Below are 27,389 nucleotides of genomic sequence, written 5' to 3'. Positions count from 1 at the left end.
CACGACTTCTCTGGGCAATTTGTTCCAGTGTTTAAAACCTCCTGGAATTAAAAAGATAAAACAAAATTCTTAAAATTTCTGAAATTTAAATGAAGTTTCTTATATTTCAGTGCATCCATTTCCCCTGTATATCCATTTTCTTGTTTCCATTTCATCCAATATTTTAGGTTGCATCCAATCCTTTTCCTCCCAGCAGTAATATAGTTATGATGGACTTTGCTTACTTGACAAGAGAAAAGTAGTTAAGTTAATCGTTGTTGGGAGTACAAAGGTTCTGATTTATGATATTTGCTGCCTTAAATACCAAATTGTTCTAATTCTGTCCATGCAACTCCTGACTGGAGAACAACATGAGCTTGTTTTCTGTGCCTGTGGTTCTAACTTGGCTTCTTCTTCAGGTGGTCTGGAGTCTGGTAAGAAAACAAAGAATATGTATTCTTTATGTGATTGAGTAAGTAATGCAGCTTAAGACGAGTTTGAGAGGAAAAGACTTAAGTTTATTGATTTTGCGAAACAAGAATTCTGTTGTGATCTGTGTTGGAAAGAGAGAAGATTTATGTTTCCTTGGGGTCTTAGTGTTGCTCTTTTTCATAGACCTGGCTATCCATAGAAAGAGCTTATCTTGTATTCCGCATCTAAGCAAGACATCCACTAGTATTCAAAGCATTGTTATCAGAATAACAAGTTTGGGGTTAGAAACAAAATAAGCATTGAAATTTATTTCACTACTCCATATTTAAATTTATTTTTTTTCTGTAATACAATATATTTCATATTGCAAGTGATGCCTTTTTAGCCGCTGGGTATACTTGAAAATGACTTCTCCTTGTTCCTGCAGTCCAGCTGAAATATTTAAGGTCAAAAAGTAACTGTTGAGATTTTTGTATTTCCTGTCTTTTGTAGTGAAATATAGCATTTTGCTGATGTTGGGATGCTTTCATATAGTGGTCAGGAATTTTTGGTGCTACACAATATAATTAGTTTGGAGAACAAACCCAACAGGTTGTTGAAAGTTTGTTCCAGCTGTTCATAGTTTTTGGGTAATCTACGGAGTATTTTTACAATATTTTCACAGACTAGGTATGCATCATAGAGTTTGTCAGGGTGATACTGAGGCCAAAGTTATTGACATGCAAACAAGTAAATAGTTGAATGCAGAAACAGAATGTTTTGTTGTTGAGATTCACAGGATTTGTTGGGAAAAAAGTGATGGAAGGAATTCCTTCAGCCTAAAACATTCAGTGACAGTTTTGAAACACTGAGGACCAGTCTGGATTTCACTGAGTTGCTGAATGGCATTGTTCGGTCATGGACTCACATTTTGATTTGTGCACCAAAAGTACCACGATATTTAGCAACATTGATTTCAGTTTGTGAGCTTTTGATGCTGCTAGAGGAACTTTTCCAGAAGTTAGCCTGTTTATACCCTTGGCCCAGCTGTACTTTCTGATTAGTAGATAGGGGTGCATTGTAGTTTATAGTTACTGAAACATTTTACTCCCATTAGTAGTTAGAAGGGGATACCACATATATGGGTATGATTCTTCTCCTCCATCAATACTCTTTAACATAGAATACAATAATGTGATTTTAATTTTTTAATATTGCAAGATTTAACTTCTTTTTCTTCACAGAAATCTGTGTGACAGTGGGAATTTAAAAGGAAATGAAATCTTCGAAATGTGTATTACATACTTGGCCTGTGTACTTTCAGCTTGTTTACAAGCTGCACTTTCATTTCAAACCTTGAATATGTTGATAGTGTCTTATGCATAGTGATACACAGTGATAATGAGACAATATAAGTGCAATAAAACTTCAACATGTAGGAGGAGTCTATTGACATTTCAAATATATGGATGGTTTGCCTGAAAAAGATATCTGGGGTTATTAAACTGTATCTGTGTACAGTTCTATGCCCTTTTTTTCCTCCAGAAGTCCCCATCCTTATTTCTCATGTAGCAACGTAAACCTCAATGATAGCAGTTAACTCTGAAATGTGAGATCAAAATCAATCCTTCAGCAGTTGCATCTGCATAACTCTGAAACAAGTTTTTCAGAAGACTTGGTGAATTTTATACAGTGATACTGGGTTTTTAAGAGTCACCTGTCTTATAATCTACCAAATTTTAAAAATACTCGAAAGTGCACACTGCTGAAACAGGACTCTTTCAGGAGAAATTCAGTCAGGAAAGAGATTCTACTCTGTTTTTGGTAACTGACGCTTCAAGGACAAAATCCTGCCTTTGGACTGGGCAAGGATATACGTGGGTGATAGTTTTCAGTAAAAAAATTAAGAAGTAAAAGAAGTTGATTAAAAGCTTTGCCTGTTTATATAACAGCTATTAAGTGTTTGATTATGCCAGCTGATACCAACTAAGAATTATCTCTTTTAAAGCTATAAACTATAGCTTCTATTTTGTTTTGGCTAAAAATGGTTTGGGCAATGAGAATAAATTTTCAAAATTCAACAAAAGTTGGGAAGCAACAGTTTGAGTTAATTTTAGTCCAGGTGAATGTCGCAGGTTTGGCCTAGCTTCTTACCAAACCTGGACTGCCCTCTCCCTCCCCCCTGAGTCCCCTTAGCAAAGGAAAAAAAAACTGAAAAAAAAATGAAAAGAGAAGAACTCAAAAGAAACTGAACTGAATTAAAAAGAAATTATATTTTTCTGACATTTGCAAACACATATATACAATGTGTACACACCACATAGGACCCCACCCCCAGGGAAAAGGGAAAAGGGAAAAAGGGGAAAAACAAACCAAACAACTTGTTAACCAGAAAAGAGGAAGAAACAATACCAAACCTAAATAAATGAAACAGACAAATGCAATTAAAGGAGAACAAGCATGAAATGATCTCACCCACGTCCCAGGCCAGGAACACCACAAGAACAGAACAGACTATCCAGGCTTCTCCCACACCCAGCTCCCCGGAAGAGGGAAAAACTAAACTCCTCCTCTGTTACGTGGAAAACACGTGTGGAATACTTGTGATGTCTGCTTCCTTGGTTACACCTAGTTACTGGGGAAGCTGTGGATCAAAACCATTACAGTGAATCAAAATCATAAAATGAGATTTCATACTTTTGTATATACAGTATCTTTTTCTTCCACTTTCTGAAGTTTTGGCAAGACAGTAATTTGAGATTAAAGATGAATCTTTAATTACAAAGCTAAAATAGGGCATTCTGACAATTTCAAAGCTTTCTTTCTGAACCTTGAAATTTCATGGATATAGGGTTTTTTTCTGTATTTGGTTTAAGTTTTTATACAAATGCCATCAGTTTTAAGGCTTGCAGTTGTTTCCCTCAAAATGGTTCCCATCATTATATGTTGAAAGTCAGGTGTAGAAGAACACATGCACTTGAATCTTGCATGAATGTTCTGGCCATAGTGTTGTCTTATACATCAAAAGATGGTAGAAATTACCACAATTAATATTCCTGAGAACTGCATGGACTTGACTTTTGCTGTTTTTCAGTACTCTGAACTTGTATTGTATTGCTCATTGCTTCTAATGGACGTTGTACATACTTATCACACTGGAAAACTAAGTCCTACATGCAAAACTGCATGTACAAAAGACAAATTATTTATATGGAGAAAGAAAGACTTGCGTTTTGCAGAATTGCTGTTGTATCTTACAATTTGCTATATCTGTAAATTATATTGTCAGAGCTTAGAATAGAAAGATGCTTTTTACCTTCAATTTGTGAACTTCTTTTCAAACATACAAATACAAGACACCCAGTAATGATTGCTTAGAAAGGTTGTTCATGATATTACTCACTGTGTGAGAAAGAGCTTTATAGTACTATGTTAAGTATGTCCAAGCCAGTCCAAAATGAAGTGTCTAGTGCAATAAAAGCATAAAGATTATATTCTATAGGCATGTAATGGCAAGGAAAGTGTTCTATGTCTATCTCGTTGTATGCCATTATATCTCATTATGGTCTGTGGATTTACTGTTGCAGAAAGAGTCTTTGAGTTGTTATTGCATAGGTAAATGGGGTCCAGATAGAATACTGAACTGGGGCTGAGGAGTCCTGGGCTGTGCACCCAGTCCTTCAAAGCCTTACTGTGTGATGCCAGACCACTTGTGGGGGAGTAGAATTTCCCCATCTTCAGCTTTACAATGCAAAGTTAAGCATAACTTCCATACATTCTGCACAGCTGCTGACTAGTAGCAATACTTGAATCCATAGAAATAATAGGCTCCTTTTTGTCCAATTTCTGAAAGCGCATTCAGCACTACCTGAGTTGTGTGAGAAAACCTTAGAGAAGAAGTACTGGGTGACTTACTTTTTGGGCAGCCTGAGGTGGGGAGGGCAAAAACTGACACATGAGCAAATAAATTTTTCCAGTCAAATGAGTAGTCAGTGAGTCCAGTCAATCCAGTACAAAGCCATGTGCTAAGCACTGTCAGATGAGTTTGAATCGCATCTCTCACACTGGTGAGAGAGTAACGCGAGCTGCATTTCATTATGTGCCTTTCTAATAACATCTTTTGTTCTTTCCCCTTCCAGCCTGCTCCAGAGACAACTGGTGAGTTCCGGTTAGAGATCTATTTGTATGCACAAGAGGCAGTCAACAAAAACAGCTGCTCATAAACATCGCTAGGACAGACACAGATTTATAATTACTGTTATTGTTATTGCATTAATTTTCACACTTCATAAAGATAACAGCAAGGGCTAATGTCCTACCTCACTTTTTTTTTTGTTTTTCAGAAGCAGATGTAGATGGAGGAATTGATCAAGACATATTCGACATCAATGAAGGTTTTTCAAAATTCAATTTCTCTTTTAATTCTTTTTGATAATTTGCATTGTAGTAGTCACAGATCAATACAATAACCAAATGTTTATCTCCTTTTCCCTTTAGCTTTAGGACTGGATCTTTTTGAGGGAGACATCAGACTTCATGGGGTGAGTTCAAATAGAAAATAGAAAACCAGAAATGTGTCATTGACTTACGTAATGTCGAGTATCACTGGCGTGGAAATGATAGATATATCCTGCTCCTACTAACAATAAATGTTATTTATATAACAATAAATTGAACATGTTTGGGGATGGAAAATGTTGCAGACAATGAAGGAGTCAGGAGCATTTGCAGAAACATTATCCAGCATGAAATCTGTTCAGCAATTAGATCAATATCATTAGCTTCTTCTTTCCTTTGCTGTAGTTTTTGTGTTGGAACTTTTAAGAGATTCAGCAGCACTGATCATCATTCAGGCAGATTTATATTTAAAAGTATTCTTTTATCTGTACAGTATTTATTCTGAGCCAATTAAATTTACTGAGCAGTGCTGCAAAACCTTCATCCATATAGATTGACTAAGACCAATGGAAGAATTAGATCTGTAGTACCACATTTTAAAGCATCTGGCCAGCTTCCTTATCTGATCAATTAAAAAAATATTACATTTACATCTCAAAAATAGCTAGTAGGAACCCCCAAAGTGTGTTGTATTCTGAAAGTCAATAGTGTTTTACTCTCCTTTTTGGGAGATATGCTTTGGCCTGAGAATGTCAATGGAAGCAAGGACAGCACTTGCTAAAGGCACAGAAACAAACTGTTGCATTATGAAAAATTAAAAAATTATTAATCTCTGTTCAGTTTTCAGGACTTTAGATCTTAATGCTTCCCACAGGAGCTGAAGCTCCTATGCATGTGCATCAAAACCACAGGTAATTTCTATGGAGTAAATGCTGCAGAAGTTGGAGACACTGGTAGAAGGGAGTGAAGGCATTTTAGACCCAAACCTTAGACTTCTGAGTAATCTTTCAAGGTTTTTGAGCTCAATGTTTTTCTTTATGTGTTACTTGGACTTGTAGGTTTGCTTTAGCGCTATTCTAGTCCCTGACACTAAATCACTTTTTCCTGAGGACTACAAACTTTCTTTCTTGGATGCAGGAACGAAACTCCATCATTGGTGACAACTATCGGTGGCCCCATGTTATTCCCTATGTCCTCGAGGACAGCCTGGGTACAGTATTTGTCCTTGACAATGTCTGCACGTTGTGTTGATTGAAATGTTAAATATGGGTTGATAAAGCTGCTATGGCATCTTTTCCGTTTTGGAGCAGGCATTTTCCACAGCAGGAATGGAGCTGAATGTGCACAAATGGAGTATATAATCTTGGTATTGGTGCTGGCTCTCTCCTCCTTTCTTGAGTTATTCTTATCCTCGCATTGCTTTGGGCCAGCAGATTGATTGGGTTTTGAAAGCTTGTGTCATTGCACACTATCTGTCAGAATGCTATTTTGCCTTCAGTGCTGTAGATGATGTAAATGGCCAGGTAAACTTCCTGGCTTTAAAAAGATCTTCAGTGCTCTCTTTACTTCTGCTCAGTAGAGTTTCATGTCTCAGACACAAGCTTTCTGGGCCAGGGACACATCATAGTTTGTCTCTCCATCCCTTTGAATTCCCTTGCCTGTGCCTCTGGATGGCAGAGATGGGTGATGAGACAGGGAGCTGAAGTTCTTACTGATACCACAGAGGGAGATTACACAACGTGGGGTCATCTTTCTGCTACATGACTGGGAAAAAAGTCACCCATCCCCAGTTTAAATTCAGATTTAAACTGGGTGAAACTATGCAAATTTCTTAGAGGAAATAACACAAATATAATGTGAGCAGTTCAAGTCCTGGAGAGATCTCTGAGAGATTTGCACTAGGTAAAATCTGATGCCTTAATTTCCTATTTATTTAATGCTTGCTTACGTAAATCTCAAAAAAAGTAAATGAAAGAATTTACAAAATTAAGACCCACACACTATCATTTTTTGTCATCATCATCCTGTCACACTTTATGCATAAGCACCTACGAAAAATTACACAGGAACAAACCAGGAGGAAGATATAGTGTCCCAACAGCCTGATTTATGTTTTTTAGTTCCTTACTTGCATCTTGGTTCAGCAAAATGCCTGCCTATTTTAAGCAAAGATAGCTGGAGCAAAGGCCACCCTTAGTACTTGTCTCGTACAGATAACAGTAAAAATTTTTTGGTTCAGTATTGACAAGAACACTGTTTGATTTGCAGAAATGAATGCGAAGGGACTCATCCTCAAGGCATTTGAACAGTATCGACTGAAAACCTGTATTGACTTCAAACCTTGGGAAGGGGAGAAGAATTACATATCTGTATTCAAAGGAAGTGGGTAAGAGGAACAATTCAAAATAACTTTAATTCTGTTTGCCTTCGGACTATTTTCATGGCCAGTGTTCTCTAAAACTCACATATCTTGATTACAATTTTGTATTTTTTCTTCATTTTCCCAAACTTTTTTAACTGGAAATTGTAGTTTCTGAAGTAGGCATCACCTTAGTGGTAATGAACAATTTCTTCCTGAAACGTATTTTTAAATACAAGAGGAAATTAAGTCCTTTAAGAGGTAATTTTCTGGACATGGTAAAATACATCAGAAGAAAGGCAATTATGTTCTTGACTGATCTTTGGATAGATGGAGTATCACTTTTAAATGCTTATTCTTACTACACCTTAGCATTTATGAAAAAAAAATCCAAAAGAGATAGGATAGTTCTAACTGTGGGGCAATTAATTTGAATATAACAATGGAATTGCATGTGAACCAGTGTCACACCAGCATTCAGATATAAGAGCAATATATTTAAATGCTGTACAGAGATATTTTACTGATGGTTCACTTTATCTCCTTTGATGAACAATTATGCTATTTCACCTTAAATTTTGCAAAATCCAATAAAGAAGTCAACATTGCTCCAGCTTCTTCCCTTCTAAGGCATTCTCTGTCAAAACAGTGCAATAAGAGAAAATATATTCTCCACTCTATGCTGAACCATTTCTCATTTAGAAAAGGTGAACAGGGAAAGCTTGATAGCCTGCTAAGGAAATTTGCTTTCATAAAATAATTTCCTGGTATGAGAATGCATCCATAAATGGGAAAAGATTTTCTGATAATAAAAATGTTGCTCTTTCCCTTGGCTTGTTCTGAGATATTTGCAGCAGATAATTGTTTCAGGATTTCTTCAGTCTCTGGCTCTATATTTTCTGCTGTTTATGCTGTGCACATGACATTGAAACTCAGCTCTGAAAGATGTATAAGTGGAGACTCAGGGTCTTTGTGCTAATGACTCCGGCTTCTTGTGCTAAGTAGAAAACTCATGTAGCTGAATTTTTTAGACCTTGGTCCCATAAAGTATGCATTGAATTTGCTAATAATTGTACCTGAAAAAGAACTACAATATTTAGCCTATGGCAAGTAGGAGGCCTCTGCATGATGTTTTATTTATGTCTGTTAAAAATAGATGAGTCATGTCAATGAAGGCAAACTGTTCTAGTTGGGTAGTATATCTTGCCTTCACTGCCTGGCGTGTTACTTGCCCTGAAATGTTTCCATCACCTCAGCTGACACATCAGCAGAAGCACTTTTTAAAAGGTTGGAACTAAATGGTGCACTTTCCTGAAAACACCCATCCAGTTTCAGTGAGTCAACTTGGGTTGTACAAAGAAATCAAGATTGACCCTTCATGAACTGGCTTTCATTTCACTCCGTTCCTAACTTTGGATGTAATTGAGCAAGGTGTAAGCTGGGTAAACCAACCCATTTCTTCTCTGCTGTTCCTAATGTTTTTTTTGGGGTTGTTTTTTTTTTTTAATCAACTAGGACTCTTCTAACTGCTGACTAAAGACTTTGTTCTGGAAGGTACAGGGTAGATAGGCACACAAAGTTCCTGGCAACATAAAGTTTTACCATACCAAGAAAAAGCTGGTAAATCATCTTTGCCTTTCTGATCTTGGCTTGCATCTATAAAACAGAGGAATGTGGAGGAACTTCGTGTCAAAAGGATTTGTAATAGGCCATAAAGTCCTCATCTAAATTACCCTTTTGAATTCAAATGACACCAACTACAAAAGAAGCCAGCTGCCAGTTTGTTGTGTTGACTGCCCTGTGTAAAAACACATTTGTAGTCTCTGATGTAGGTACAGTGTATCAACACCCAGTACAAAGAGTCCTCACCCTGTACACATTCTTCATCTACCATTTGCCATGTCTTGTCTACTTACCTGTATTATGTTGACAAGTATGTAGTTTTAAAGCCAAGTGAGTAGAAGTATGTGTAAGGTTTTCTAGCACACAGCCCTTCACCTCACAGTCTATGCATCTCTAGCAAAGGTTACACTGAGGACCTATTTAAAGACTTTTTCTTGGCTCCAACCTACATGCTGAGCAAACTACTCGAGGGGTGCTTGTGAATTACAGAAATGCAGAAGCATCAGATGTGGCAAGTGCTGGCAAAGCTCACAGAACTGTCTGGAAACCTACAATGGATGTGCCATTTCTCTTTACTCTTCTCTTGAAGAGAAGGTTCATTCAGCAGGAAAACTAGAACTGTGTGGTAGAGTCAAGTGGTTAGCAGATCAGGGAGGATCGATGTCCCTTCTACTATTTCTACATGGAAAATCAGGTTTTATGGAGCAATCCCAAGAGGCCACTTCAGCTCTTTGCCACTGTGGCACACAGCAAAGGAAATCCATGCAGAAGTGCTTTGGCACAGATCCCTGGCCAACCAGCTTGGTGCTGCTTTGTCAAAGTGTCTGGGAGCTGATAGTGGTTATCTGTGGTTCTAGGAGAAGGAAATTAATAGCTAGACATTAGCATAAAAACATACGTGGAATAAGTGGCATCATTGCTACTGTTGGTATGTATGTACTTGCAGCCCATCTTCCAAAAAGAGGGATAGTGGGATTGGACAGAGCATGTAGCCTGCACCTCTAGCCTCTAATAGCATTGCAGAAAGCATTGAATCAGAGGCAGTACAGCTCTCACACATCCAGGGAAGCTGGAACTTTCCCCCACTTTCTCCCCTCCTGAGGACACTGCTAACATGTGTTTCCAGGTGCCCATTGATCTGGAGTGCCCTGTCCCACTTGCCTAAGCTTTATTCTTAGTGCAGGGTGACACAGACCATGTATTTACTCCCCCTGTGGCTGTAGAATGATGGTGGTGTAGGCATATGGCAATCTGAAGGCAAAGGGAGGATGCATCTTCTGTCATTTGAATGTTAGTTTTGCCAAGTGTCCTGGATGTGCCTGTAGCCTGCTGTGCACTGTGCAGTGGCTGTGAGGCCAGAGGTGGCTTTAGTATGAGATGGACCCAGACCTATGGTGGACTTCTTAGACTTCTGCAGAACACAATAAAAAGCTGCATAATCAATATGAGGCCTTGTTCAGGGGAAGTTCTACATGTGCTTCATCCCAGGTCTCGTAATGTGATTTTAATGAGTAATCTATAGCCAAGGCCTGTGTTGCTATGTGGAAAAAGAAATACTGGGAAACATGTTGCACTAATAAATTACAGAGTCCAAAAGTGCATGGTGCGCTTATATTTTTAAATTTCTGGGGTGATAGGACTGCAAATCCTGTGACATATTTTATGCCCAATTAATTTTGTAGACTTCATTGGGTAAGTATTGATTTATTTGCTGCATAAAATATCAATTTAAATGTAGCTCTCTGTGCTTGCTAGCTTGTGGACTTGGGGTGCCGTTTTATTGGCTTGTGCAGACAGCTCACTGAATGTTATTACCCTTTAATAAAAACTTCCCACAAAGCTGTGGTTTTGATCTTCCTTGTGAGTGTGTGTCAGCACCAAGTGCTCTAGCACAGCAAGTCACAGAAAGCCAGAAAGGAAAGAGCTTCTGAAAAGCACTGTCAAATCCCCCAACACCTCAGAAGGCAAACACAGCCATGCAGAAGCCCACCTTGCCCGACAGCCACAGCCCCATGCAAAGCAAAAGGCCAAAACAGTGCAGAGAGAAGTGGCTGCAATGGCAGAGGTGAGAATATGTGTAAACCTGGTTCCCCTTATGACAGGGACAGGCTCAAAGGTTGCTCATGGTCATGTACTATGGTCCACCTGAAAATTGTTACTTTGCACTAACTTAATTGCTCTAAGTCGTGTGCCCATAGCCTTTGATCTTCCAGAGTACCAACAAAATCCACACCAGTTTTCTTCTGTCACAAATAGCTCAACATTTTTCTGCTAAATAAAATGCATTAGAAACAGTAGAGCCAGATCTGAGGGACTGCTTGTTCATCAAAACAGAACTAAATGTGAGAGGAAAGGATATGGTAAGGAATAGATCAATGGAAAAGTTCTCACTGTAACAAAACGTGACTTTAATGCTTAGGTTAAAAATATACTTGTTCCAGTCTGGTTCTGGAGTTTGCTTGTCATGGGAGTGATATGGATCTCACAGAGCCCTCTCTCATTTTATTTGAATGCTAGCTGCTGGTCCTCAGTGGGAAACCTCCAGGAGGGGTTGCAACAGCTCTCCATCGGCTCCAACTGTGACAGGATCGGGACAATCCAACATGAATTCCTGCATGCCCTGGGATTCTGGCATGAGCAGTCACGGTCTGACCGGGATGACTACGTGACCATCGTCTGGGACAGGATTCAGTCTGGTCAGTCACACCCCTGCTTTTCTTTTCAGGCTCTAGTGCTTGGCAGTTTAGCTGTGGAACATCCCTTCCAGCCATCTTTTGGTGGTCATACTGTTCTCTTACCTGGACTTACTTTTCGAAGCCAGTATATATGAAAAAATTAAATATCAAGGAACATCTATTTGGGACAGAAATCCTTGGGTTTTGTTGCTGTGGTTATTCCTAATGCCATGGCATCTCCCAAAGCCCTAAACAGAGATCTGAGTCCTGTTATGGTGCATGTTGTAGAGAAATGCAGCAGAGAAGTATAATTTCATTTGTTTAAATGACTACTTTTAAAGCCCTATTACTCTGGGAGCCCTTAACAAAATAAAAATAACTAAAAAAACCCCCAAAAAACCCAAACAAAACCCACCAAACAACCAAAATTAAAAAAAAACACTCTGAAAAATCCAGTGGGACCAAAGCCTGTAAAAAATCTCCAGTGAAAACACTGGTTGCTGTCTGTCTGCCCAGCTGTTACACCTGCTGTGGGCAGCAGTCCTGAGCCAGCAGACTGTGCAGAGAGGGTGAGCAGGCAGGAGAAACCCCTGCCACTGCCTGCATCATACCAGCAGTTACTTAGCAATGCAGCTTGTGGATCATAAGTGCTGGCATATTCGGCACGAGCCTGAGAGCTGGCACAAGGTTCCTCAGGACTCTCCTGAGTCTCTGCCTCTCTAGCTCATTGTCATCCTCTGTGACTTTCAGGCAGTTCAAAATCAAAGTTATATACACAGACTTGATGCTTCCCTAACACAGGTCCACACAGAAGACTGAAAAAATAGATAATGATCAAATGCACTCTTATTTAGTTGTGCTCAACAGTCAGGTACATATGCAAGTATATATTACAGAAAATGTCTTAGACTCTGTTATTTGATTTCCATTATGTTTTGCTGACTCTTTAGTGACAAGTTGCACTGTTGTTAGCCATTTGAAACTGCTGCAGCATTTTTACACTGACCAGAATATAGTTACTGTATTTTGACTAATTTAGATCCTTACCCTCCTTTGGGCAGTTAGCAATGATTTTTTTTGCTCATACTCAAGAAAACATCTGGAAACTTATCCAGTGACAGTTCTAACTTGGTTATTGTGACCTAAAATGACTAGCCATTAAACAACAGAGAATACAGATTTGAAAGAGGGAGGCATTCCAGTTGCAAATTGCAGTAATTTGAGTACAGAAACACTATTTCCACTTTTGGGTATCACAAGCCCATCAAAGTTTACAAGCAGTTTTACAGGAAAAGTTTTCTGGTAACAAAACTTCATCATCATGTTATGCCCCACAGGGTAAGTACAAGTAAATGACTGCAAAAAAAATACTTGGGGATCTGTTGGCTTCTTTGTTACTGTAAGACTTTACATTAAAACTTGATTCTCTTGGGCAACAAACAATCTTTCCTTTATTTTTGCCATTTAGGTAAAGAACATAACTTCAATAAATATGATGATAAAAAAACAGACTTCCTGAACGTTCCCTATGACTATACTTCTGTGATGCACTATAGCAAAACTGCATTCCGAAATGGAACTGAATCCACCATCATCACTAACATACCAGACTTCATGGATGTTATAGGACAGCGAATGGATTTCAGTGATTATGATCTCCAGAAACTGAACCGGCTGTACAATTGCTGTAAGTTTCTCCATCTTTTTTATGTTTTATGTTTCTGGAGATTGAAAGAAATGTGGGTGATATAAACATTCTTGGACTCATCCAGACACAAGTGAAAGGGGTGCTAATGTATTTGGAGAAGTGAATTCTGTTAAAAACACCAGAAATAATGGTTGAGCTGGAAGTAAGAGCCCTCCTGCAGAAACACTGTGCTGAGTATCAGAGTTTTCTGTGCAATTTTATCTGACCTTTAGTTAAAAACCAGCTTCACTCAGCAGATGATTTTTGTTCATCCCTTGGGTGGCTGTTTCAAACCTGTGCTTCTGCATGAAGCCTATTGTTTTTTCCCTGTATTATTCTACAGCTGTTACTCAGACACTGCACAGGAATGAGTATCTCAGGCTATCATACCTACTCCACTTTCATGGAATCTGAGACAGATTGTGTTCATTCAAATAGGATACAGATGGCTGTTATGAGGAAAATGCAGACTTTTTGAATTTTCCTGTTTAGTGGTCAAAAGCATTATTTTGATCAGGTGGGATTTATTTTAGAAAGTTGAATAAAGGTAAGAGACAGAGAAATATAGATAATTCTATTACCAAATTGGAATACAATTCTGTAATTGTTGCTGCATCAAATGTGCCCTGGCACTCAGATGAAAACTTTCATCTCACCCCCAAGTAGTGAGGACTGGCTTGCAATTATATTTTAAGCCTCATTATATAGGTACCTTAAACAATTATCAAATGTTTTATTAAAACTGCATTTTTTTGAGCATACAATTCTAATGGAAGTATTTCTATTCATGTAGGTCTAAACTTAACACACACTTACACAAAGCCTTAACTTCTAGCACTTGGCACACAGTCAATTAGGCATTATAGAAGTGCTTACAACTAAGGATGTTTTTAGCAGTGGATGGGGTCTTTCTTCCTCTCCATTAATCTTACACATTTTCCAATAGGGTCCTTCTTCCTCTCCATTAATCTTAGATATTTTCCATCATTCTTGTGCATTACAGAAATTCTTGATGACATTTTAACTTTCTTCATAACCCGTAGGCACATTCCCCAAGTAAAATAACTCCCAGTTATGTTGAAATCAGTGACAAAACTGACACCACCTTCAGTGCAATCAGGATCTGCCTTGTCCCCTAGTCTGTCCCTTGGCTTCATACAGTGTTCATGATATTTGCAGAGACATAAGTGGTTGTCAGATCACCCACCACTTGCCCAAGTGGCCCCTCTGCCAGGAAGGAGATGTCCTTCATAAATCCCAGCCCTCACTTGCCCAGCTGCTGGACTGATCCTTCCAGGTTAGATCCGTCCATGTTAGACTGAGAATGTCAAATGCGGTTTAGGTGCCAGATATCCTCCCAGAGAAATCAGAAGATTATATTGGTTGCTGAGCGTGATTTAAAGAAGAATTTAAGCTGAATTTCTCCTGTAGGCCTGTGTCTTTAGGAAATTGCATTAAAAATGGGAAAAAAAATTGTTCTTAAATTGAAAAAAACCCAACTCTCAGCACAAGAAATCCTGACTAGTGGTTCAGGGGCTGTTTTTATCTCTACTTGAAGACTGTCTTTCAGGCCATAGTAGATTTTAGTCTGCTTTCCACCTCTGGCATACTGCTTTACAGAACTGACCATACAGTTTCCCTCACCCATGGAAGTTAGGACTTGGCACTCATCCCTTAGGTATTTTCCTCCAAGTCCAGTCTTTCACTACATACCAAGAAAGTATCTGGTTTTGGAGCAGATGGAATTCAAAACCTGCCTCAAATAGTGCCAACTTCCCCTGTTTCAGGGATGAATCTAAGAAATACATTGTAAACAATTGGGCCTTGCTTTTCTGTTTTTCTGTCATTCAGGTCATCACTGCATACCAGCCAGTGCTTTCTAATTAAGGTTGTTAGGCCTCTTCTTTCCTGTTTGGGCAAATCAGTTTCATGTCTTGTTTTGTATTTGTATTTCGAATAGTTCTTTCATATAATAACTATCCATTTTTCCTTATCTGCTTTGCTGTGAATACCTTTTCTTAGTTTTTATAACATCGTACTAATACTGTATCTTAAAAAATATCAATCATACAACACTTCTGATAACCTTGCATCCTCTAGAGGGTTGTTAGCTTTTCACGAGGACAGCACAAAATATCTCTGCAGTAAAACTGATTTGGCAGCAGTTCATACTTAAATGCTTCCCTAAGCTATTGCTTAAGTGAAGCGTTTGGTGTGTTATTGAGGTTGAGTTTTGTGATATGCAAGGTCTTTTTGTGATACAATGAAACCTTTAAACCTTTAAGCCACAATATTTTATGTATAGTTCAAAACCATTTTATTAACTCAGTTGTTTTCACGTCGTGGCTGGTGTTACACAATGCTCAGACATGGTACAATGGGAAACAAAACTGAGAACAGGGATAAATCTGGACTGTGCCTTCCCTCGCCTAGTCAGAGTTTGCTTCAGACAAGGAAACATTTCATATGGTGTTCTCTCTTTCATATTGAATTGCACGGTCTTCCTTCATTTAATTTTTCATTTACATGTAAGACATCATAAAATTTGTATGACATGAGATAACTGGTGGTCCCAAATGTACCTTTGCCAAATGTTTGGGGGTTTCTTTCAATTCAGCATTCTGAAAATCAAGGTTTGCTTATTGCAGTGAAATAACTCCTGCTGTTCTATATTTCAAAATATACACTCCAGCTGATACATTAGTGAACTTTTATAAAATCTGTGGCCATGTATGGACTGGTCCAATGAAAGCAGAGGAATGAATGGGAAATCTCAGGACCTTTTTGCTGTAATATGAGGATGTGTGGATTGGGTTGATATTAGTGTTCCTTTTGTAAATGAAAGATGTGGTATGATAATTAGCAGGTGCCCTCCTGTACTTGCTAAGTGCCCAGGGGGTCCCGATGACATCAGTGTTAATCACCACATGTTTTGAGTTCCTGAACGTTATACATATGAATGTTGATAGTGTTTGAAGATTCTGATTATTTAGTTTTGTTCTGCTCTGAAGGCTTATTTAGTTTTTTTATTTAGTTTTGCTCTGAAGGCTTTGGACCTTCAGAATTAAAAGGTATGTTGTGTAATAGAGGCTCACAACTTTTTTTTTTTTTTAATAAATGTCATAGCCTCCTCCCTGAGTTTCATGGACACTTGCAGTTTTGAACTTGAAAATATATGTGGCATGATTCAAAGTTCAGATGATAACAGTGACTGGCAGCGTTTGTCTCAGGTTCCTGCTGGGCCAAATACCGATCACACGAATATGGGAGAATGCAAAGGTATGAGAAAAAACATCTTATCTTTCTGAGTAGCACTTTCTGCAGAGTCATGTGAGTTCACTTCGAGCTTGGCCTTGTTATCTGTTTATTTTTTGACAAATTGCAGTTTGTTTTTTTAACTAAGCAATATAAACCTACATACTTAGGCACATCATGTCATACGTTCAATTTTCTGCTTATTTGAGAAAATGGAATGTCCTTATCTCTTTTCATCTGTTTTCCAATCTTAGTGTCATATCCTGACATGAGAACTATGTAAAAGAGTTCTAACCTGTGGTACAGGTACACCAGAAAGACTGCTGCTTTTCTGAATAATTGATCAATAAGTCCTTGGAAAGGATTAGGATTTTGAAATGATGGATACTATCAGGGCTGAGATGAACAATTATTTGACAATATATCTAATTCTATCTGAACTTGTCAGAAAGCTTCCTGAGTTCAGGAGCTTAAACCAGTCCTCCAGAGAGTCAACTATGAATTACTAGCACTGGGTAAGGAGTAAAGCCCATGCTTTTGAGTATAAATTCCTAGAGACAGCCAAATGAGAAAAAAAAGTTGCAAGGAGGATGGTTGTGACTTTAAAGAATGGGAACAGCTAATAGTCCTCAGTCAAAGGATTTGTACAGGATCTACCTAACCCTGACCTGAGCATGTCTTCTAGCTCTATTATATTACAGTGTTAGGAAAACCCCTGCACCAGGAAAATTTTGTTTTCTCTTAGATCTACCATTAATTTCTCATTGACTTTTGGCAGATTCTGGCTACTTCATGCATTTCAACACCAGCACTGGAGAAGAAGGAAGCACAGCTCTGCTGGAGAGCCGAATTTTGTATCCCAAAAGGGGCTTTCAGTGCTTACAATTCTATTTATACAACAGTGGTCATGAAAGCGACCGGCTGTATGTCCTGGTCAGGGAGTACACTTCTGCCCATCCGAATGGCACTTTGAGATTCATTGAAGAGATAAAAGGTATAGAATAAAGTTACCTTTTTTTTTTTTTTAATCTATACTCAATATTTTTCAAAGTACTGGGGGAAAATATTATAGCAAAGTCACTCATTTCCTAGTGTTGATCTTTGGCTTCTTCTCTGTCTATGTAATTGATTTCTTGCTGGTGAAATTACACCTGATGGATGCTTAGTCAGCTATTTCCCTATCCTATAATAAATTACCACAAATTTCAAACTCTTGCATTACCAAGGTAGTTTTCTCACCAAAACAGCTAAAATTCCATGAGCAGTCATTTTAACTGTTTTAAAATTGCTGATATCAGTAGCAACAGACGAAGTTGGAGTATTAGAGTAAATTACAATTAATAAGAAAGTAATAATAAAGAAATGGAAAGTGTAAGTTCCCTGGAATGGAAGTTTTAAAAATATAAATAAAACTTAAATTACTTACAAACAAGGTTTGAAATTACTTAACAGAAATATATTTGCCAGCATGTAATGATTTGAGTTGTAATTTAAAGAAAATTAAATTCTTGTGGTTTTAGGAGCCTACGGCCTACAGAACGAGCAGTTGAGGTCAGTTAATGGACAAGAGCTCTTTAAGCTAGAATTGCAAAAATTGCCTTATGATTAAATTATTTTCTCAAATATTTAACTATTACTGTGTCTCCATTTCAGCTACACCGAGTTCAGTCTTTCGGTTACATAAGGGTCTGAGCAAGTTCTATAACTAAAGAGATATCAAGTCTTCTCTTCAGCCTATTTTTGTCCCTTTAGGCTCAGGTGCTGCTGCTGCCTGTTTTGCTTTTCTTTTTACCTGCCTTTTCTTCATCCCATGGTTTCACCCCTCTGTGCTATCAGGCATCCTTGATAGACATGTCAGGGCTGCTGATGTAGCTGTAGATTGCAGATCAGTTTGAGCCCTCCAAACTCTTTCAAACACTATTCTGAAACCACAATTAATTTTTTTCTTGCTTCTGCCTTCCTCTTCATGTATATTAGGTCCCATCTCCCATTTTTGCTTTCTCAAGTCCATGGTTTCCTTTTAAGTCTCTGGTCTTAAATGTGTGTTCAAACAGGCACACTATTTTTGACAATCTCTGGCAAAACTTTCAGGGGTGGTTTAAGACCATTTTCCCCTCAAGCTGTTTCAGTTTTCTCATGTGAGAAGTTACTCTCACCAACACAATCAGCAACCTGAAAGAAACAGTGACCCTACAGCCCACTCCAGCCATGGTCTGACACCCTGGCTGAGCTGCTTATGGGTTCAGACTGGACCACCACCCTTGATTTGCTGAGGTACAAGCCCTGAACCCTTCCTGCTGGTCTGTAGCAGCTGTGGCTGACTTCAGCCAGGAGCAGAGCAGGGGTGTGGGAGTGGGACATTTGCACAGTGGCTGATCTGCTCACTGAACATGAGTCAGAAACTCCACTCTTGCATATAATTTGTGCAGTTCAGAAAACCTTTAGTTTATGCAGAGAGCAATTTCATGGAAAATATTGGGTGCTTTTCTTCTTGTTTGTGGCTTTATTTTTTTTCCTCCTAATTATCATGATAATGAAAAATGTCAAGAAATTAAAACCCATTGCTGAGATCCATTATGTAGTGTTTAGGATTGTTAGGGGACTGACGCATGAGTTCTGTACCTGGGATTGGCACTGCTTATTCCATAAGTGCAGCTGGAAGTCTGGGCATCTGTGCAGATGAACATAAACTAGACAGCAAAAGAAATTGTTTTGCTGCATGTACTTTTAACAAAAGGTTTTCTACTTTCATCGGGCTCATAGGGGCCTGTGTAGAGGTCTTTGTGTATACTGTTCTTGGAGTCAAGTGGAATTTGCTAGTGCAGGCCCTTTTGGATTGCAGCATCAGACTTGCAGTGAGGTTTTATCACATGAAGTAGGTTTTGCAAATGACTGGCTTTAATTTGAACTTAGTACCATTAATCATTCGATGGATGAATGGTGCTTCTGCATAGTCAAGCTTCCAACAACCCATTTAAATATACAAAAACAAATGAATGAACCAGTATTGTAGTTCTAGGCTCCTAGAATCCTCTGGAGTAATTTTTCTTGAGGCATGTTTTTGCTCAGTTATTTGAATATAGCTTGTTCTGATTTTTTCTTTTTAATAATACAGGTGACAGTCATTTTTGTGCATTTCATTATCACAACATCTGGACTAATTTTATGCAAGTTTCTTTAAAAAATTAAGAGAAAAATCAGTTTTAAAACCCATCAGCAATGCTTTTACTCAAATTAAAGTGTTATTATGCATATTAAATCTGTTAAAAAATTATACTGAGAAAATATGATTATGTACTGAAAAAGTAACATCTACAGAAGAAATATTCCATCACATCAGTGCCAGCGGAACTGAGAAATTCTTACACTGGGTTGGTATAGAGTTCATAGACCTTAGCAGTGTCTGACTGTACTGCTGACTCAGAAACCTCTACCCTTGTTTTTCAGGTTCACCTGAGACTTACTGGCAGCTCCATCATGTTTCTTTGAATGTCACAAGTAAATTCCGGGTTGTGTTTCAAGGCGTGAGAGGAAGTGGCATATCAAATGGAGGCCTCTCTATTGATGACATCAACTTGTCAGAAACTCAGTGTCCCCACCATGTCTGGCATATCAGAAATTTCACACATCTCCTCAACACAAATCCAGCAGGGGTAGCAGGAAGAATATACAGTCCACCTTTTTACTCTAGTAAAGGATATGCTTTTCAGGTCAGCTTGTATGTAAATGGTACCACTGATAACCCATTTAATTTAGGAATATACTTGTCCTTGATTTCTGGAGCAAATGATGATCATTTGCAATGGCCCTGTGCATGGCAACAAGGTACCATGATTCTGCTTGACCAGCATCCTGATATTCGTCAACGGATGTCAAACCAAAGGAGTATAACAACAGACCCCCTGAAATTAACAGGTTAGTTAATATCAGACATGCCACCCAATACATGTAAAGCACAACCAAAAGACAAGGAGTCACATCTTCTCTTTGTGTAAAATTAGTGCAATTTTTTTAGCTTCTAGAGTGTTTCATATGCTTGCAGCAACAATATAATTGACCCACAGAAAAGAAAAAATTAAACCTACAAGCAAGTTAAGCTGGGACTCTGGATTTCAAAGTTGATTTGCATAAGAACAGGTGGATGATCTATTCCTAAGGTTTCTTTCATATACTCTGTGAGGATGCATTTATAACTGTTTTGATGAGAATGGAAGTTTTCCAGAAGGCTTGAAAAGAAAAATACTGAATTAACAATACATGCAGTTCATACCAGATAAAAGTACAACTATTAAACAAATCCCTGCCCTCCTTGTCAAAGGTACAGTGGTGTCAGCACAAATCTACAGATGGACAAAGTACTGATTCATGTTACATAATCTGTGCTTGTTCAAGGTATGAGAAGATAAGGGACAATTGTCCACAATAACTTGGAATGGAGGCAGTTGAGGTAAAATGTAACTGAAAAATGGTAGGGATCTATATATAGAGAGATATTGAAGAAAACACCCCTATTCATTATTGGATAAAGATTTGGATTTAAGCCAAAATTACTCTCTGCATCAATGTAAGGGTTTTGCCAAAAGAAACCAGCTCCACCACTGAATTGGTTCCCTGGGCTTTCAGACTGCAACATTATATATAGAAGGAAGGAAGGCACAAAAAATGTCTGATTCACAGTATTATTTTTAAAATGGTATGTTTTACATTCATTTTTCTATGACACTGGTTCTACATGAAAACAAAGCAGGTAGTCTGGAAAGACTAAATGTCTGCCCTGTAAATGAAAGATGTACCACAACAGATGTTTGACATTTTCCCTGTGCTTTTTGCTGTTATAGCCACAGTGCTTAGCCCTTTTTCCTTCCCTGACCCTGTGGACATGCAGTCTGTTTAAACTCTGCTCCTTTTTCCTTGTTTATTCACATATTGCTAATAGTTCCAGATTCCCCAGAGAAGTCTTGTAACATGTACCCATTCTCTGACCAGAGAGGTGATGGAGCAGGCAGCTTCTTCTCCCTCTGTCAGATACTTTCATAGACAATCAGGCTCAGCTTTGAGATTTAGAACAGGGTTTGATGAAGCAGGCATCAGTGATCTGTGATCATTCAGGTTGTTCAAGTACCCTGGGCTCTACATCTACTGCAAGAGATCCTCTTTTTTGAGCGGCACTGCATTAACTCATGTTACAGATGATTCATGTACTACTTATCTTCTTGCCCACTACACTTTGAAGAACTAAAAATAAAATACAACAGGTTTTCAACTAGCTCTCCAATATCCTCATCTCCCACAGGTTCTTAGTGCATCAGGCTAAGCCAAACCACTGGAGACCTCACTGTGCATCTCATCAGTGTGGAATCTCAGGCAATTGTGATTTCTACTGAGAGACTAATCCAGAGTGGTCTCATGTTTGCATTCATTTTATCTTTTTTCTTTTTTTCCAGGTTCTTCATCAGATTATTTTTGGGATAGGCCAGATAAAGTGGGATCCCCAGCAATTTTTCCCAATGGAACAGCCTTCAAGAGAGGTCCAGCACTTGGAACAGGGGCATTTTTAACTCATGAAAGGCTTAGAAGCCGCAACTTTATTAAAGAAGATGGTGTCTATATTCTTTTAACAATGGAAGGTATGTAAACATAGCTGATATTCTTTACAGTGCAGTAAATGATGTCACACACTTACTAAGTCACTAGTGCTGTAGATAAAAATACACATGATGTACTTTGCATGTGAGAAGTTTTTGAATTATGCCTGTATCTAAAGCCAAATCATATGTTTGAACAAATTTGTGGGTAGGTACATACATGGTGTAATTTCTTTATCTCATATGAAAGTGTATAAAACAATATTAACCTTGTGCAAATTATTTTGAATAGAGTAATTTGAATAAAATTTTCTGCTTCTTAAAAAAATCTAAAGGACATATCCAAAGCACATCATGCTCCTCAAAGGTAAAAAAGACTGTTTATCCATTTTATCTGTTGACAGGCTCATTGCTCTTTATTATTAGAAACTATCATAGGAATAATAAGAAAAATAACATGAAGTAAAGACCTTATTTCTTGTGGCTTTATCATGCAGATATATCACATCTGCTCTCAACTGAGCCAAGTGTTTCACCCACTGTTGTGAGCACAACAAGTGCCAGCAGCATCAAACCTGACCCCAACCCTACTCCTACCCACAAGCCCAACATCAACACTGAGCCCACGACCACACCGGGATCTGTCACCCGTCCAGAAGAGACAGAGGGCCCATCTTTCTGTGCAGACAACCCTTGTGAAAATGGTGGTGTCTGTGTCCTGGTGGATAGAGCACCAGTGTGCAGGTAACTGCCTTTCTTCACTCTCAAATACAATTCTAGGATGAGTAATGAAAGTTTCTAGTAAAATAAATCTTGGTTCTTAATGAAAGACAGACTGTAGCTGATTAAGGCAAGTATTTCCAACTGCTCCTGTGAGACTGAACTTACTACCAATTTGGGCAACAAACCCCCTCACCTCAGCATTTGACTACTTTCAAGTACTCTGATTGGCTTTCTTTTAAATTATATTTTAAATGTGTTTATTAATTTCTGGAATGTATTAGTCCAAGTCCTTAGAAGTCCCTGTAGTAAAATGTAAGAAGAGATAAATAAATGTGGTAGAAAGAAAAAAGCATTTATATCAGTAGAAAAAATTTTTAATACTTATCAGATAGGAAGCAGCATAGATATTATTTTAGAATTTGATTCAGAAATACTGTACAGTGCAAATTATGACCATAAATTACCAAAGTGTAGTCACTTGGCTTTGAAACCAGCAATGAAGGCTGAGGACTGTTTGCCCTGCAAGAAGATTCATATCAACTTTTATTAAATTATCAGTGGATGCATTTATGTAACCCACCTGCCTGATTAGCATTGTTCCAGCTCTCAAACAAGCTCTAAACCTGAAGACAGTGACCTTATGTGATGATGTGAGGCAAACATCTAAAGGCTGAGAGCCACAAGGCTCATTAAGTGTTATATCTTCCCATTTAGAAACCTTTTAAAAAGGAATTCTTGAGCAACTCATCAGAAGCAGGTCACGAACATGAGTAAATGTCAAGAAGCTGTTCCAAGAAGACAAAAAAACATACTGAATGTTATGCCTGATTTCAGAATTATGGAAAGAGAGCATTTATTTTCTGACATCTCTGGGCTATTTGAAGCTTTAGTGCCTTTGTGACCTACTTTCCATTCTACAGGTATATGTGACCACCAGTCAGTTTCCACTCTGATTTTCTCCTGGGAAATGAGTGGGAATGTGATACAAGAGTCTGTTCAAGGTGGATTACCTGAAGTTCCCCCAGCAACCAGTATCTTTGCAGTGTACTGCAAATGGACCAATTTTCAGGGTTGAGAGTGGTTCTGAATACATGGCTTAGGAACTAGAAAATTACTACATAAGGAATAACCAAGGTTAGAAATATAGGGGCAGATGTGCACTCAGTAGTATTGCACGTATGTCTTTTTTTCCAGTTAAATCTTTTGGACCCTCAAGTGCTCACTATAAAATGTTTCGGAGCTGATTGATGCTGTATAAGGTGATGGAATCAAAGTCTGGAGGTTGTTTTCAGTCTTGAAACAGGACAACTGCTAGGATGTTAATTTCTTTTCATACAAGTTCTTTAAATTTGCAAATAATCCTTTGTGGCAATGAGAAGGTCTGATCAGAATAGGCCACACCTACTAGTGGAGAAACACTAGGCAGGGAAAGGGGAATCTGGTAGGAACACCTTTGGCTGGCTCAGTCATTGTACTGGGGAGTTCCTGCAGCTAAGTTTTGGCTCACCTGCTCTCTGGTCAGAGAAGCCTTGAGAGTACTGCCATTCAGGAGCAGCAGCTATATAGAACAGCTGCAGTCAAGCATTAAGCAGGCAAGAAGATCACAAAGGTGACTGGGTTTTCTGGCAAAGGTTCTCTCTGAAGGCATGACCCGTGAAACAGCAGGAAGCTGAAAGAAGCACATTCAGATGTGTAAGGACAGTGGGCCACTCAAGACAACTTTAAAATAGAAGTCCATTTTAAGATAACTTCATTATGCTTCTGGACATAGAAACTGCTTTGGAGATGCCGTTTTTTGAAGTAGATCTTTTCATACTTTTAATCTTGAGGTGATGGCACATGTTTCTTCTTTTGCTTTCTAGATGCCCCACAGGTGATGACTGGTGGTACACAGGACAAAAGTGTGAAAGGAAAGGCTCAACTCGAGAAAATACTGTCATAGCTGTTTCTTCAACTGTAACTGTATTTGTTGTAATGCTTATTGTCACTATCACAACTGCACTGTGCCTTAAAAAGAAATACAGGAAAGGAAAGGAAAACAGGGAGAGTTTGACGCTAGAAGAAGTAAGTATTTTGCCTCTTTTGACAGATATACATACACACATATATGTCTATATTCACTAAAAAGTAAACAATCAAATTCAGTAAGAAGTAAATGGGAAGATGTCACATTTTTAAACTCTAAAGACTCCAGCTTAGAAATCAAAAAGCTCCATTTGGTGTTACTAATTTACACCAAAAACCTCCTTAATTCAAAACCTGTTCTGCTTGCCATAGCATCCCCATACTGCCCCAATGGCAGCCTACACTGAGTGGGAGAGTGTGAAGTGGCTCATTTTCAGTTTGTAATTAAACCACTTTTTCTGCTTAGTAGACTTGTATTTTATCTATTACTGCTTTTTGTACTAAAGATCTCCTCTTAAAACACCTGGATATGGTGCTAAAAAATGCAGCCCAAAATGTCAAAACAAAAAGCAAATCTAAAAATAATTTACCTTGTTCAAAGGCCTTTTTTATGCAAGGAACAAAGTAGCCATTGAAATCATGACTTAGGGATAGGTAAAGAGGACAGCAGATTAAAACTATCTGAATGATTGGACCAGAAATGCCATGTAGGGCATAGCAGCAATATTTGGGCAGGTTTTCATAGGAAACTTCATACAGTCCAAGACAAATGGACTCCTAGTTTACATAGAGGCTTATGTTACAAATAGCAAGTGACGTAGCTTAGAGAGACTCACATGGTATAGGAGAAATTTTGTAAGCAAATTGAAGAGGAATGGCCTTCCAGACAGCAGAGTTCCATTTTTAATTTTGCACTAATACTGTTTGTGTGATATCCCATTGACTTGCAGTACCTCTGTGCAGCGTCAGATACTTGACACTGTTACTTTATGCCCTTCCAATAAATAGTTTTGGTTTCTTTGCAAGTAACACTCTTACATTATAAACATATTTTCCTTTCCTACACACTTCTAAGATGTGGGTTTGTTTTCTTCTTTTCCCACTTAGACTAAAACATCCTTCTGAAGATAATGCAAACAAGCATCAAAGAGACAAGATGAACATCACTGCAAAACCACAACTACGTCATCATTCTTTCTGCTCCTTTTATCTCAACCATCATGATAAAGGTTTGTAAAGTCTGGAAAATAATTCATCATCTGGATAAAATACTGTGCTGAAGTCAGTGAAGCGTCTGGCAGCGTTGTGTATCATCATGCAATGGAGAAAAATGGAAATATGTTGTGTGACATGCCTGCCCAGTCCTTCAAGACTACCTGAACATGAAGAAAACATGTAAAACTGCATCCTTACTTTGAATCAATACAGCAAAGTTCAGCTTTGTTATATTATCATTGTACAGATGTTTATAATAAAGGGGAGCTGGACTCTATTCACAGGGTACCCTGCAGTTCTGAGTCCTGCTACAGCTGTCAGTCACTAGTGTGAGAGTATTTGGAGTGTGGAAGCGTCTGGTTCATTAAGTTATTTGGTTGTGATCTACTCACTGTAAAAGAAATAACAAGTAATGAGGAAAGTGATAAATGAACCTCACAGACATGCAAACATTAATGAGGAAGTCACAACAGAGACAATAACGAGGATCCAGAATGCTTCAGCCCCTGATTGATGGTCCATTAAAGGAACTACTCAGGCAGAACCCTCAAAAATGTCAACCAGAACAACAATTATTAACTGATAGGAAGGGGAAAACATGATTAACATGAGTATTATGGGAAAGTTGGGGCTGCATGGGAGCTATCAGAAAAGGCTTGTGGACTTATGTAAAAACACCTATGGAATATTTAGGGGATGCATCAAAGGATCCAAAGAAAAGTGTGGGAAAATATGGCCAGCACCTGCAGAGACTAGCCTTTAAAAGAGATCTGTGTGCCAGCGACCAGAGGAGACCACATGGATCTTAGGGATCATGGATCTAGGTATTAGAGCATGGAGGGACTGGCACACAAGAGTCTGTGTGCACACAAGAGTCTGTGTGCCAGTAACTGGAGGGACTGTGGGCCATGGGACATGTAGGTCTAAAGACCAGCATCTGGAAGGACTGCTGTGTGTGTTTTGTATGTGCCTTGAAAGGTTGAGGTGCCAGCAACTGGAGAGAAGGCCATGGGCACCAGGGCTGTAGGTGTGGGTGGCAGCAACTGGAGGATCAGGTCTTGTAAGATGGGTGTGTAAGAAGTCTAAGTACTGGCATCTGGAGAGACCTGTGTGTGTTAATAATTCTTTGGTGAATTTAATCCTCTGTCTGTATGCATGGTTCACTAGCAAACTTCAAGCTGCACTAGCTGGTGAGTTGGAGGAAACATTTTCACAACTGGTCTGAGCCAGTGATTAGAGTAGAGGAGCCCATGGTGCAGGCATGGATACTAGACAGGCTGAGAGCCTGTGACCAGTCTGTGAGTGTATGCATGTTTCACTGGCAGGCATCACATTGCTCTGTCTGGCAAGCAGGAGGTGACTTGTATACCACTGAAAGGATCCCCCGGGCATGAGTATTAAGGTTTAGAGGCCATGATAACATTCAAGGGGACAGCAAGTGTGGGTGTGTTTATGGATGTAGAGAATGAGGGCACACGTTTTCACCAGAGAACCTCCATTCCAGTTGACTGGAGAGGAGGAAGAGGCTGTCTGCCTTTATGTGAGTTTGCGTAGCACTATAGATGGGCTGTGCC

General features: G+C 38.7%; 1 protein-coding gene across 1 annotated transcript; it reads left to right on the top strand.

Moving 5' to 3' along the window:
• Positions 1–292: 292 nt before the first annotated feature.
• On the top strand, positions 293–25,779 carry MEP1B (meprin A subunit beta). Its single transcript, XM_071554261.1, has 15 exons — positions 293–413; positions 4,530–4,548; positions 4,734–4,784; positions 4,888–4,929; positions 5,918–5,998; positions 7,057–7,174; positions 11,288–11,466; positions 12,914–13,132; positions 16,259–16,411; positions 17,166–17,381; positions 19,835–20,302; positions 21,832–22,014; positions 22,470–22,716; positions 24,558–24,759; positions 25,708–25,779. Exons 1-15 carry the CDS (start codon positions 351–353, stop codon positions 25,723–25,725), a joined length of 2,259 nt encoding a protein of 752 aa, XP_071410362.1. The 5' UTR covers positions 293–350; the 3' UTR covers positions 25,726–25,779.
• Positions 25,780–27,389: the final 1,610 nt, after the last annotated feature.

The sequence above is a fragment of the Pithys albifrons genome, chromosome 4 (genome assembly GCF_047495875.1).
Source record: "Pithys albifrons albifrons isolate INPA30051 chromosome 4, PitAlb_v1, whole genome shotgun sequence".
NCBI classification, from domain to species: Eukaryota; Metazoa; Chordata; class Aves; order Passeriformes; family Thamnophilidae; genus Pithys; species Pithys albifrons.
Note: the sequence above shows the minus strand (reverse complement) of the source record. Positions and strands in the feature narration are given on the sequence as shown.

Coding starts and splice junctions, on each gene's coding strand:
- MEP1B (XM_071554261.1), top strand. CDS start 351: ATGAGCTTGTTTTCTGTGCCTGTGGTTCTAACTTGGCTTCTTCTTCAG. Junction 13,133..16,258: donor GAACCGGCTGTACAATTGCT/GTAAGTTTCTCC, acceptor TAAATGTCATAG/CCTCCTCCCTGAGTTTCATG. Junction 20,303..21,831: donor AGACCCCCTGAAATTAACAG/GTTAGTTAATAT, acceptor CTTTTTTTCCAG/GTTCTTCATCAGATTATTTT.